Source organism: Scomber scombrus, chromosome 3, assembly GCF_963691925.1.
Source record: "Scomber scombrus chromosome 3, fScoSco1.1, whole genome shotgun sequence".
Lineage (NCBI taxonomy): Eukaryota > Metazoa > Chordata > Actinopteri > Scombriformes > Scombridae > Scomber > Scomber scombrus.
The window spans coordinates 8791142-8805784 of record NC_084972.1 but is presented as its reverse complement, the minus strand read 5'-3'; the positions used below and the strand labels follow the sequence as shown (position 1 = coordinate 8805784).

The 14643-nt window shown below is 39.2% G+C and overlaps 1 protein-coding gene across 1 annotated transcript in view; it reads left to right on the top strand.

Moving 5' to 3' along the window:
* Window positions 1–14643, top strand: part of suclg2 (succinate-CoA ligase GDP-forming subunit beta) — a 97671-nt gene that overhangs the window by 14923 nt on the left and 68105 nt on the right. Inside the window, exon 2 of the mRNA XM_062444291.1 lies at window positions 5818–5959. Coding sequence (XP_062300275.1) covers window positions 5818–5959 — 142 coding nt within the window. The remainder of the gene's footprint in view (window positions 1–5817; window positions 5960–14643) is intronic.

Here is a 14643-nt window from a genome sequence, read left to right as displayed (position 1 = left end):
GTGGTGCAGATTGACTCTCTTTGGCCAGTGGTCACAGCCCAACAGGAGCCTCCGTGTTTGTGTGTGTGACAGTGCATGTACAGCAGAGGGAATGCGAGCAACAGGCTGTTGACTGCAGTTCACTTAGCAGCCACCGGTGTCACTGATGAGAAGGAATGTTTGATTCTTACAAATAGAACCTTTAATGTAAATGTCACCTTATTTATTTATCTTTTTAATACGGTGAAAGTTGTTAAAAAAGCCCAATAGATGAACAATAATCAGATTAATCTTGCAGTATCATTATTTTGCCCACTTTTGGAACCACTGGTCTACATGTATGTGTCTGCATATACTAAAAAGTGCTCCAGGTTCCTTTCCATTCTCTGGTGTTTTGCCCAAGGTAACTGTCAGAGCCTGAGGGGACACCTCCAGTCCCACTTGACTCCTCCACTAAGCAGCAGCAGCTGTTATTTTGGGAAGTCTTTTTAGCTCTTTATCATTCCCAAGACGCTTGTTTCTGTTTTTAGATGATGGAAGAGCCGTTTCAAAGGAAGTCTCATACATATTTGTGTGAGATTCCTAGTTAGCTGCTTCAGGAAGGGTAACAGCAGATTGACAGGCGTATTTTGCTGCAAAGGTGGGTCCTCATTTAACAGAAATAAAGATTTTAAAAGTTGACTTGTCCTTTCGGAATATGGCAGTGGCTTTCAGGTCACATTAATGTCACCCACCAGTGGTTTTAGGACATTCTCCCATGTTTTTTGTTTTTTTTTGTTAAGATATTTTTTTTGGCATTTTTGCCTTGTATTAGATGGAGGATAGTGAAGTGGCAGACAGGAAACAAGGGGAGAGAGATGGGTACGACATGCGTCGAAAGGTCACTGGCTGGATTTGAACTAGAGACGCTGGGTTATGTGGCATCCATAGTAACTATTTGGCTACCATGGTGCTCCTCTGCCATGTTTTTAAGTCTGTATTTTACCAGTGTTCCTCCTTTTTAAGAGGCAAGGAATGATTTGTGTATTCTTAATGGTACTTTCCTGTATTGGCAAACATGGTTTCACTTCTCTTGCAATAGAGCTTTTGTATTTGCCAAACTGTGGTATTTATTTTGATAATTTCATGTCAACCTTTGTGTTAATATCAACATATTTCCAAGCAGCATTGATCATATTGAATTCGAAGTGTATGCTGTTAATGTTGAACCTAAGTTACTTTAGTTTAGTTTTTAGTTTCACATGCAAGAGCTTGGACCAGTAGAGTTGAGACTGATATTACCAACAGTGTGTCTGTACAGAGCTTAGACTCCACACTTTGCCAGAATCTGATGGCAGTGCAAGCTTGACTATATTGTTTGTATATTGTGTTCTGGGTCACTGGATTCAATTCTTATTTTTGACCTAGGCCTGCCACAATAATTTCTTTCGTAGGGCGATATATTGTCCCAGAAATAATTGCGATAAACAATATTATTGTCGTTTTAAAGCCATTTTTGCCATTGATATAATATGAAATGAGTCATTAGATCTATCTCATTTATTATTTAATATGTATTTATTGATACCTTCACTGTAAGGTTAATCAAGACATGCCTCAGTGAAGGTTAATATATTGTTTTACTGGAAACATAAATGCACTCTGTTCAATGAAAACAAACAAGCTATTTTAAGGGGGAGAATGATTTCAATCCTATGTCTTATCTAGCCTATGTATTGGTTTTAAATGAAATGATTTAAAGATAAATCTTTGCTAAAAATAACTCTAATAAAACATGAATCACTTGACTCAAATCTACTAATTTAACATCAATTCTAGTCACCTTCATTTTCATCTTCACTCTAAGGCTGAGGCTGCTGTGAAAAGTGCAGTGTAAATGAAGACAATTCATTCATTTGTTCATTCATTAAGCCCATAAACACCTGTGCGGTGTATATAGAAAATACAGCGCTGTCAGTGGACCTTTTAATACTTAATGGGCAATCATCTAGTTGTCAGCTGTGTTTTCCAAAGTAGTCCATCTAATGAGGATGTCCCCTATCTGTGCAGTCAGTGCAGTTCTTAATGTGGTTTGTCATCAATTATTTAACTTATATTTGGTCAAACATTGAACACGACTCTGCGCTCTGTACCGGGCAGAACACAACCTTTTTAGCTGAGCACGCACGCACGCACACACACACACATACATTCATACAGAGCATATGTGGGCTTGACTGTTATATAGAGATATGCACACTTCTCTATATCCATGCTCACATTGTTTTAAAGCAGAGGCTAGCCGTTGTAAATGTACATGCATAGTGAATTGCGGCTTGTTAATCAAAAATGAATTTCATAAAGTAGCCAGCTGGACTTAAATGAGTAGTCAGCTGCATATGGAAAACTCTGGCAAGTAAACCCTTTCAAAGAGCCATGAGCTTTTAATTCATAACAATATTTAGACATTTGAATTGGAATGTGAAAAAAATGAACTTAAACTAAATGAATGAAACATAAGTCAAATAAAACCACACAACCAAATTGGGCTGTGTTAACACAAATCGTACTTTAATATGATATTAAACATATATATTGCAGGATAAGTTGACAACATAATTATGATGACAGGCCTATTTTGACCTGTCAGTTAATATGCCCCCGTGTGTTCCTCTGATACATCTTGTTGACAAGACGTGTAAACAGGTCCCACGACAGGCTTTCATCTTGCCATTTTTCTCCAGTCAAATACAGACCAGGAGGATACACTGACAGATGGAGAGAGATGCATCCAAGCTGATCCTCCCAAGGCAAACATGTTTGAATGGCAAGGGAAGTGAATGTTTTAAAAGAGAGAGAGGAGGACCGAGGCCCGCCCTGCAGGTACCTGACAGCAGTCAAATGAGTCCACAAAAGAGAGAAAAAACTTGTTGTGCAGCTCGGCTTGTTAGGGCTGTGGGATATGTTCCGCTAAAGTGGATATGTAGGAATTGGCGACAGGCAGAAAAGGAGTGAATCCTTAAAGTCGTGTACCCAAAACACACAAAGTAGCACATTGCCAAGTTTTGCTAAACAGCCCAACAGATAAGGACAGCTCCATGTTATCCAAATCCATGTGAGTTTTTTTCCTAAGCTCTGTTGTAATTTTTTCCAATTTAGTCTTTTCAGATTTATTCATATTGCTATTCATTCAGCCCTCAGTTTATATTCTGCCCTGCCATTGAAACCCTTTTAGATTCCTGCAGGAATTACATCATCAATATCGGCTGTTATAGAGCGCTATGGAGACAGACCTAAAATCATATCACCCATTGTACACAAATATATATACTGCAATAACCCAAACATTTTGAATGGTATGTCGTATTATTTTAGATGAGACTGCAGAGGTGACCCTTGGATGCCCCTCATTACTGTATTCAGTTATGCGAGAGAGGAGGCCAATATGGATCAACATGTTCTGTTCTTCTGGAAAACAACCCATTCTGGCCCTAATGAAGTCTCCTGACAGACTCTCACGAGAGTCGGAATGGAGGAAGCATGCTAATACAATGTGCTGTGGCACACAGAGGGTCGGGTTTTGGCATGAATTGTGGATTACCAGTCATGCGGGTTTTGTTTTTAGTCGAGGTCCGTTGATGACTGCGCTCGGCACTTGATTAAAAAAAACGGTTTGGCTCGGCCGTTCCCTATTAGAGCGGCCATGTCAAGCTCATTAGCCTTTAATCACTAATAACCACTACGGTAAGTTGATGGTTGCGTCTCACTTCCTCCATCCTTTTTTTTTTATATGGTTGAGTGACAGTGAACCATTACGCTCGTTCTCCAAGTCTCCACACACGAGCACAAAAACATCATGGTTATGATTAACTTATGAAGAGTGGAGACACTTGTTTGATTCTTCTTTATTATTGATCATCTATGCGTTGGTTTCAGAATGTGATCAGCAAGCCTATTTTTCATGTGCACACATCACTTTACCTTCTAAATACAACATAAAATCAAAGACACATAATAAGAATGACACATCTTAATCATTGGATCTCATATTAGAGAAAGACCCTTCAATTACAGGTGAATATTTTTAAGTTTCAAAGAAAACAACAAAGGTATTTCCAGGAATAGAGAGTTGTGTACAACAAAGGTTCAGGGTGTCTGCAGGTTGTGATATTGATTGCCTCCCCCTCTGGTTGAATGTGTTAGCAGTCAATTCACCTGCAATGAAACCTGTTGATTCCTGATGTATACCCTACACTTCTGCACTATACATAGGTATCGGGTAACAGAGTAATTGTTAATGATGAGCTGAAAGAGTGAGTGCAGCAGGTTTATTGCAGTCATTTTATTCCCCTGCTCTCTAAACCTTCAAATGTTGGCTTTAATTATTACTGTTAAGTACTGGAAGAGACATGCTATTTAATGCAGCTAGGACATGCTGCTGCTAGTCATTATGTCACTTAAGGCAAGTGTAAAAATGACTGCTGTGAGTTATTAAACCATTATCTGCATCGCTTTGAATACAGCTTTTGATATTATGAATTCATTTGTTACTATAAAATTCATGCGTTTGTTCCCAAAAAAACCCACCCAGTTAAGATTATGTTGTCACGCTACTGTTTTTACAGTTTCCACATGACCTTTTTTTCTTCACTCTAATGCCAAATATTTGTGTTCATTCACTACTAGTACCACTATCCCAATTTTCAAGTTGTAACATTGTCCGTCTTGTGTCTGGCTCTTTTGGCAAAAAATAATTCCAGTTTTCTCAACTGCCATAATTTTTGTCGTTCAGTGTAGAAAGGCCCAGATTCAATTTCAAGGTGTTGTGCACAGCTTGATGCTATTTCCTTATTTTAGGGATGTGTGTTTGTCCCCACACAAATGTATTTTTTCCCCAACTGACAAACGGGGACTCAGACTTGTGCAGCTGGATACTTCTATTAAAACCCCGACCCCGCAGAGTATTGACCATGCAGACTTAAGCACAGCTGGTGTGACGGAGCATTTGATTTTTCTATATTTAAGTGGTATTGAAATGTAATACTAACAATATTCTAGTAGTCTACTGTAATGATTATTACATCTATGGTATATTCCCTTGTCTAACAACTGTCTATACATCAGACAAGAAAACAGCTTATACCTTTATGTCTGGTGTGCTCCTAACATACGATAGTGGATAACAGCTTATGTCAGTTGCTAACTTTGTCAACAACATAATGCAGTGCAATCCTGATGTTATAATGTATAGTTTAATCTTCACTGGCTTAGAAAATTCACAGTGAAAGATAATTTACCTTGCAATCCTTGTTTTCCCTTCACTTTAATGGCCTTTCTCTCCTTAATGACTACCTGAACATCTCTCCTGTGAAAACATTTGCATGCATACACACTCACACTCACACACACAACCATGTACATAGTGGCGTGTGTGCTGGTGCTGAGGGAATCTGACTCTAACCCAGCCTCTGTCTCTCCTTCACATTAAAAAGCCAATTTCTTTTTAATAACAACAGCTGGAGCTGACAGGCCTTGTGTCTGCTGATGGAGCAAATGGCTCCAGAGCAGTCCTGCAGCTTAGCCCTGGCTGCCTGCCTCATTACAGGAAGAGGAGAGAGAACGATGGTAGGATGGAGGAGAGGAAGAGGGAAGAGGAGAAAGGATGTAGGCTGTGCACTTGGAGGCAGGTTTTAGACATGTTTTTTTGGGAGTCGTTTAATGTAAAACAGCACAGCAGAGAGAGCACAGCGCTGTGAGAGACGTCGGGCTAAAGAGGAGAAAATGTTATAATTTAGCATGGTGACTAACAAGTTACACTTATATTCATTCTGCTTCCCTCCTTTTCTCTTTCTCCACTAGTCCAACTGGTTGAGTCCAAGGAGATGGCTCAATCTGCAAGAGTACCAGAGCAAAAAGCTGATGCAAGAGAGCGGCGTGGCCGTCCAACGCTTCTATGTGGCTGACACGGCCTCTGAGGCCCTGGAGGCTGCAAAGAGACTCAGTGAGTAGAGCACACACACACACACACACACACACACACACACACACACACACACACACACACACACACACACACACACACACACACACTCACACACACACACACACACACAGTTAACCTATGTGCACTCCACCACAGGGAAAGGAGCAACCTTCCTTATTAGGGTGGGGCATTGCTTGGAATTGTTCAATAATGTTTAGGGTTGCAAAGGGGTAGAACATTTCCAAAAACGTTCCATGGGAAGTAAAGCAGGGGAATTTTGGAAATATTCTAAGTTGGAAACTTTCCATGGGAATATATGGGAATTAACTGGAAATTTGGGGGAATTTATACAAACTACTCTTATCAAACTCTATCAACTGTATACAAACATAAATATAAACATTGCGTTTTGTCATAAGCAGATATGCATGCAAACTAATACAATTTAAAAAAAAAAAAAAGAAAAAAAGAGGCTTCAATAGTCCAGGGTTCTAAAAATCATGTGTGCACAGTGCATGTAGGGGGTGTAGCCCTGCAGTAAGTTTATGTGCTACGTGCATGTGATTAAAGAATAGGGTAGATATTCAGCTGTATTTGCATTAAATATGATGCTTTTAAACAATATAATGCCAGAAGATATTTTTTTTCTAACTATATTTAAGTTTCCTGTTATAGGCTAACAAATAACTGGTAAATATCCAGTTTATTTTTTTATGTTAATTCCCATATATTCCCATTAATTCCCATGGAAAGTTTCCAACGTTGGAAATTCGTAGAATTTTGCAACCCTAATACTGCTGTCAATAAGATATCTGAATGAAGAGAAGCATTTACTTTTGGTGTGTGATACAGCCAAACTTTGATGAAATATTAAAGTGTTAAAATGGCAAGAGTATCATTTCAAACTGGACATATCTGATGAAAGAAAACATGTCAAATAAGTTCTAAAGAAACTTTCAATGTTTTGTTTTCTTAAAAGTTGTCACTACTTGATGCTGTGGACACTTCTTGGTAATTACTATAAAAAAGTACTGAAGTTTGATTCTCAGCAGTAAGCCTAAACATAATGATACGCTTTGAGATTGAGATACGCTGTGTTACAAAACAACTGATGAGTATGAGTGCAACCGAGTAGCATGACTCTTTTAAAACTACTTTGAAATGAAATGATTGGTAATCAAGGTCTTTTGATGACATAAAATGCAGTTAACATAACAAAAGCGGCCCTTTCCTGGAGCAACACAGCAAATCAGTTGAAATACACAGGAAATCAGTTGTTCACTTAAGCCCGTGACCACAACAAGTATCTTCATGTTGTATAGATTTACATGTAAGCTAATTCTTTATTTCTTTAGTGTTGATAATGAGTGAATTTGAGGGTTTTGTAAGTAGTGATTTAGTTGTAATTATTGTGTAATTGTACTGCTGTTGCACTGCAACCTCAACAGTGTTATTTGTGCTACATGGCTGTTTGGCCCTGCTATAGGACGTGTAAATGGCTGTGGTTAATCAGGGTTGAAGTTTTATCAAGTTTAATCGTGTCTTTATGTTGTTTGCGTGTGTGTGTGGAAGCCTGTGTTGTCTGAGCTTAGTGGTTGTGCCTGCTCGGTTTTTCATCACAGCACTCAACCGCGCTAATTTGTTTCACAACCTCTCATGTCCAATTTCTCACACTTTGCATCTTTTTTTGTTGTCGTTTTGGTTTCTCTTCTTTTTTTTGTTTTTATTTATTTTTAATCCTTGGTTACATTTTGGAATATTGCCCCCACACACTCACACAAAGCCACACAAGGAAATGATTGAAACTTTGATTTTATTCTTGTAGCATAAATCTTCACAGATACATTATATTCGCATGAACAAAGATGGTTTAACATACATTTGTAAGCACCCACATATAGATTTCTCTTTCTCATCCTCTTCCTTCCCTGTTCTACTTTCTTCCCACACACCAAACTGCCCAACGTATACACTGTACATTTCCTCCCTCAGCTTTATATTTTATTCAGCGTCGCTCTCCCAACTACAGCAACGGCTTTCTGATAGTGTATCCGTACTGGTTGTCAGCCAGCGAGGTGCCACTCTCACTGCCTTTGGGTTTCAGTGCCTGGAGCGCTGCTTTCAGGGGCCCAGGTTACAATGCAGACAAAGATAAAGTGAATAGGAGGAAGAGGAAATATATTTTCACGATAGTACTTACAGTGTATAGCTTGGTAAAGGCAGAAATGGAGAGCCTGAAAACTCAGAATAAAGGAGTTAGAAGGAAATGGAGACCTTAATAAAACTCAGATGGTAACAATGCTAAGTTTAGATGCGAACAAGTCCGAGAGAATTTGTCCACAGTTGTGACGTAAGTATGGGGCTCAGTTGGAGATTTGCCTTCTTAATGCTGGAAAATTGGCAAATACTACAAATTGCATTTTTGCTTTATTGGGAATTTTTTATGTTAAACTGCTAAATGTGTGAAAAAGGAAAAGATACTTTACACAAATGATGGCTAAAAGTGATTTCTTATTGCAGATCATCCACTGCGGTAAAAGTAATTTTTTGACTGCAGTTGTGAAATAATTTTAGTGGATTCTTCAACCATATTTCATGCTCAGTAGCAGGGAGCTTACACTTTATTTTGTGCTGCATTGCTTTCAAGAAATGGACAGGGCACGTGTTAAATAGCCCAACATCAGGTCTTAATTAACAGCACTGAATTCAAATTAACTCAACTGCGTCCGTGATCACTTGTATTATGAGTGGAAGCAAATTCTCGGCTAAATAGAAAACATTCGCCAACGCAAATTTCTGCAGCTTTGACAGTAAATTAGTTGGCTCAGTAAATCAACCCCCTTTTATTCCCACAGCATACTTAAGATTGCTTTATCTCCTCATCTCCATTTATGCAGGGAGACTTGGTCAGTGTCCTTGTACACGTGTGTGTGTGTGTGTGTGTGTGTGTGTGTGTGTATTTCTCACGCTTTTTGCCACATGTGACTATTGTTGGCTCTCTATTAAAGCACATAAGCCAGCATTTACCGACGCTTCAATTCTTCAAATACGCACTGTCTCTTTTCATGCTTTTACATTAGTGTGTTCAGCTCACTCTCGGTGTCACGTTAGGTCAAACATGAATGCGATAGATACTGAGAGAGAAAAGGGGAGATCAGTAACCTCTTTAGTTAAGATCTGTTGAGCTGAAATGCAAACGGAGGCAGCCAAGCTCAAACTCCCACCGGAGCTCCGTTTCATGGCTTTCCACTGTAGAGGACACAGGGCATAGCTCTGCACACGGGGGGGATGCAGGTGGTTGGGGTATCCGAGCTGGGGGGTACTCAGATTGATTTCTGTGTGGCGCTGATATCCTGCTATGAGCCCTTGGTTCCCTACGTACACAATAGAATGAACCACTCGAGCGTGGGAGCATAGACATAGGAGAATGACATGCATAGGGTAAGCTTACCTGCATATGAGCATGCAAACCTACAGGCATTCATGCACACATGCACACCAACCAGTATTCTCCTCTCCGTTACACTCACTTAACCATGAAGTGGTTAAGTTGACAGTTCAATTGCACCTGTGCTGTATAGAAACTCCTCTCCCTCCTCATGTACTATGGAGTGGTCCAACTCTCCTATAAAGTGGACACAGATTGATTTGTTCTATTACTGCTGAGGGCAAATAGCTTAAAATCTTTCTCCTCCACTATCAAAACATAAACTAAAAAAAGAAAAAATCCGACATGGACCATTGATTCCCTTTCAACTTGAATGACAATTCTTAGGGGAGAATTAACGTTGTGGCAGATGGGTGACTCACAACCAGCTAATGGCTCATGGAAAGTAGGGTTTGATTTCTATGGCCCCATACTGGGAGAGCCATGCAGGGAGTGATCAAAAAAGTGAAAACTTTTTGGAATATGTGCTCCACTGGGACACGGAGGGAATGGCATAGTACCTCCTGCTGTCTGTCAGAAATTAATGACCCAGATCCATTAGTCGCATATGAGTTTTGCATTTTGACAGCACAAGCAGGACCGTAGGTTTGAAAAATAAACTTTTGGACGTTGAAGTTGCATAGTAATATGTAGATGTCATGATTTCCAAAAAAAAAAGTTTATAAGAGGTTAAAAATTCCTCTCATCAAATTTTTAGGCATTCAGATTTATCTTCTTATGGGTGTAAAGACATAACCATATTCATTTATGCTGCCAAAAATGTGCTAAGCAGGAGTAAATGGGGGGAAAAGTATAAGTAAATGTGTGTCTGGCAGACTCAGTAATTGATGTGTTGTAATGAGATGCTACTATGGCACGCTGCAGTAGAGTTTCAGCAGCACTTCTTTTTCTGAGCTTCCTAAAATGTGTCCAAAAAGAGGTATGAATAAAATCAGCCACAAATACTTGTGGTAGTAACCTAACATTCAGCCCATTAAAAAGTTATATGACCAAGGATCTGTCAGTGCCTCATGAAACTACCAATGATTTAAGTTTTCAGTGAGTGGTAGCATTTACTATCAGTGTTTTTACATGTGGGTTTGTGCGTTGTTTTGATACACATTCCTGCTAATGGTTTCATTCCCTAGCAATATTGTGCACCTATTTAACAATTTGTCCCAAAACATCCCCCAAATCAATTTCTTTCTATTCTTATATCAAAATCAAATCATGTTTTCTTCCTGTAAAACAAAATGTGACATACTTATGTTGGCTTGAACCAACGCTTTTCAACCAAGAATACCATGACACCCACCCATCAATCAGTCTTCAACTTTTAGCAGTACAAAGCTGAGATTCATTATGACATGCCCACTTTTTAACGCTCAAATTGCCTGCCTGCCTGTCTATCCTGTTTCACTTGAAAATATGTCACGACACGGAAGTTAAATGCTGTCAAAATGCACTTTCATCTAGACTTCAAAACATAAAAATACTCTGCTAATTAAGAGTTATTGAGTATTAATTTATGTCTTACATGTTTTTTTTTGTGCTTAAAACAGTTCCTAGTTAGAAATCCTTTAAAAAAATGGCATCTCCTCCTTGCCAGAATCCAATATTTATAAATGTACATATATTGTTCATTTCAAAAGTTGAACTGCAGGATATCAGGATGATGAATGTCTGAGTCTCCTATTTCACTGAAAAGTCCATCCTCAGTGTGTGTGCACTGGAGGCCTCAACTTTCCACACCACATTTGTATAAGTAGCATTCTTGGCCATGATTGGCTCCAAACTAGTTGTGATGTCACAAATCATGCTTGTGGGTACATGCCTTTAAATAAGGGGAGTGCAGAGAAACTTTCTTTAACTCTAAATTGTATTCAGTGTGGCTCATCTTATGACTCAGGTGCATGCCTGCCGTGCGGTGTACAAGAGGGGAATTCTGGTTGGGTAATAGAGCAAGACATTCTTCAGGCTTAATCCTGAGTCTTAGTACATCACCTGAGATTTTTGTGACACTTCAGGCATTACTAGTGCTTGGTAACACTATTCAAATAACCCAATTTTTAAAACAACTTAAAAAAAATATGCCAATTGGAAGAGGACTTCTTCTTTGGTAGATCCCCTTCTGAACTTAAAAAAAATATTATAAGTAGTTATTGATGATATTCAGCACCAATGTAAGACTGTCCTGCCTTTCCTTAAGCAATGATATGAGCACACTCACAGATAAACACAGATACCCAGATAAATATTTATATATATCAACAGTATATGTATGCAGGTTTTTCACAAAGCCCTGGTTGCTATCTAGCAGTTTTGAGATATCATAGCAGCTGCAATAATGAATATAGATTTCATGTTGCCTTCTAAGCAGATATGTCAGGCCACGCGCACAAATATACACACACATATACACATACCTGTACACTGCTACAGCCAAAGAGAATGTGATTATACAGTCCACTTTGTATGTCGCCACCCGCTTGACAGATGCATCTATTGAGCAAATCTTGATGGATTTTCAGTCTGAATTCTAAATCAAAAACACATTTTCCCTCCCCTTACTTGCTGTGAAAGCCCTTCATGTCTGCCATGCCTCCTAACTCCCCCAGCAATCACTCATTGAAAAAGCGGCAATGGAAGAAAACAGCGCTTCGGATTCTTATCATCACGGCACGGTGAGCTTGTGCAATGAATGGAAGCAACGTACACACCTGTGTGTACACCTAATATAAGATGAATGAGGAATATGTTGTCCTTCTTTACCATTATTATCTCCCTGACATACCTTTCACAAATTGTGTTGTGATCATATTTTCTCTACCTTGCTGTTTTTGTCGTGTCTGTCTTGTTTTCCGTTTCTAAAGCTACCTTAATTTCTCTCTCTGGTCATTCCTTTCAGTGTACCTCTGCTGCTCTGTTTCACTTATTTGTGCTTAGCACAGCCTCGCTGCTGGAATGACAATTCAGAGTCATTTTAATTTATTTCACTTGGTTATGAATATTCAGCATAAACAGAACAGTTTTTATGCATGGCTGTCAAATCTCATGTGTGCTTATTAGAAGGATAGTTAGTTTGATATGTTGGCTTACTGAATAATATCGAGCTACCTCGACATTAGCCAACTCTTTGATGAGGCAGGTGTGTGTGTGTATGTGTGTGGGTGTGTGTGTGTGTGTGTCTGTGTGTCTGTGTGTCTGTGTGTGTGTACAGGTATTTGGTTATGCTTGTGCTTTTTGGTGACGGTGTGAGGGAGAGGGAAAGAAAGGGAACTATTGGATCTGCTCAACATGTCTCCAACAGCTCAATCTGCCATGCATTGCTGTCTTAAATTGACATGCTTAAAAACACAGAAATGTAGTTGGCTGAAGTAAATATCAGTTCTTACATGTAAAACGCTTCATCAGCCATGCCATGTATGTGTATGTTATCTTTTCCGGAAAAGGTTTTTGGTTACTCGAAATCAGTGGAGGAACACTATGATGGTAAAGGCTTTGAAAACAGAATGCAGAAAAGCAGAGCGTAAGTGGAGAAAAAGTAAACTTCAAATTCACCTTGACCTTTACAAACAAAGTCTTTGTCATTTTAACTATGAGTTACTCAAAGCTAGACAGCGACACTTTTCTGAAATTATTAATAAGAACATCAACAACACTCGCACTCTGTTTGCTATGGTTGATAAGCTTACAAACCCCCCTAAACAGATAGCTCCAGAACTCCTTTCCACAGATAAATGCAATGAATTTGCTTGCTTTTTCAGTGAAAAAATCCAGTCCATAAGGTTAAATATCAACACAAATCAACAAAACAATAAAAAGACGCAATCCCTAAGACCTCCCAGGAATAACTCAACTGCGATGTCAGAATTTAAAACAGTTGACCAAAAAACCATAGAGGAAACAGTTCAGCATCTAAAACCATCAACATGCTGTCTTGACACAATGCCATCAGACTTTTTTAAAACTATTGTGAACTCTGTCCAAACAGATTTGCTACAAATAATAAATAGCTCACTTCAATCAGGCACGTTTCCTAAACCCCTAAAAGTAGCTGCCATTAAGCCACTCTTAAAAAAGAGAACGCTGGATGCTTCCATGTTAACCAACTACAGACCTATCTCAAATCTTCCTTTTATAGCCAAGATCATTGAGAAAGTGGTTTTTAATCAACTCAGCAATTTCTTGAACTCCAGTGGCCTTTTTGACAAATTTCAATCAGGCTTCCGACCTCATCACAGTACAGAAACGGCTCTTATTAGAGTGTTAAATGACATAAGGTTAAACACTGACTCAGGCAAGGTGTCAGTTCTGGTCCTGTTGGATCTCAGTGCTGCGTTTGACACTGTGGATCACAGTATACTGTTGAACAGGTTGGAAACTTGAGCAGGACTCAGCGGAACAGTCCTAGAATGGTTCAGGTCCTACTTGGAGGAGCGGAGTTATTTTGTGACCATTGGAAGTTATGAATCCGATCGAGTGGCTATGACATGTGGAGTTCCTCAGGGGTTGGTTCTTGGACCCCTTCTGTTCAGTCTATATATGCTGCCTTTGGGTCAAATTCTGCAGAACTCTAATGTAGACTATCACAGTTATGCAGATGACACGCAGATATACCTAGCACTGTCCCCGGATGACTACAGTCCAATACAGTCATTGTGTCACTGTTTAGAGCAAGTAACAAATTGGATGAACCAAAATTTCCTTCAATTAAATCAGGACAAAACTGAGGTAATTGTTTTTGGCAATAAAGAGAAGAGGATTACTGTCAGTAAACATCTCGAGTCACTCTCTCTAAAAACTAGCGACCAAGTCCGAAACCTTGGCGTGCTGATAGACTCAGATCTGACCTTCAGCAGTCATATCAAATCAATCACCAAAACAGCCTTCTATCAGCTTAAGAACATATCCAGAGTGAAGGGTTTTATGTCCCAAACAGACCAGGAGAAGTTGATTCATGCTTTCATCTCCAGTAGACTAGACTACTGTAATGGTCTTCTGACTGGACTCCCACAAAAAAGCATTAAACAACTGCAGCTCATTCAGAACGCTGCAGCCCGAGTTTTGACCAGAACAAAGAGATCAGAGCACATTACTCCAGTTCTAAAGTCTTTACACTGGCTCCCAGTCAGCTATAGAATAGATTTTAAAGTTCTGCTACTGGTCTACAAATCACTGAATGGTTTAGGTCCAGAATACGTACGTGTGTACTATGATTGGGTTGTATTTTTATTTCTCAAATTCCATGTTTTTTTTAAAAAAATTTCTGTTG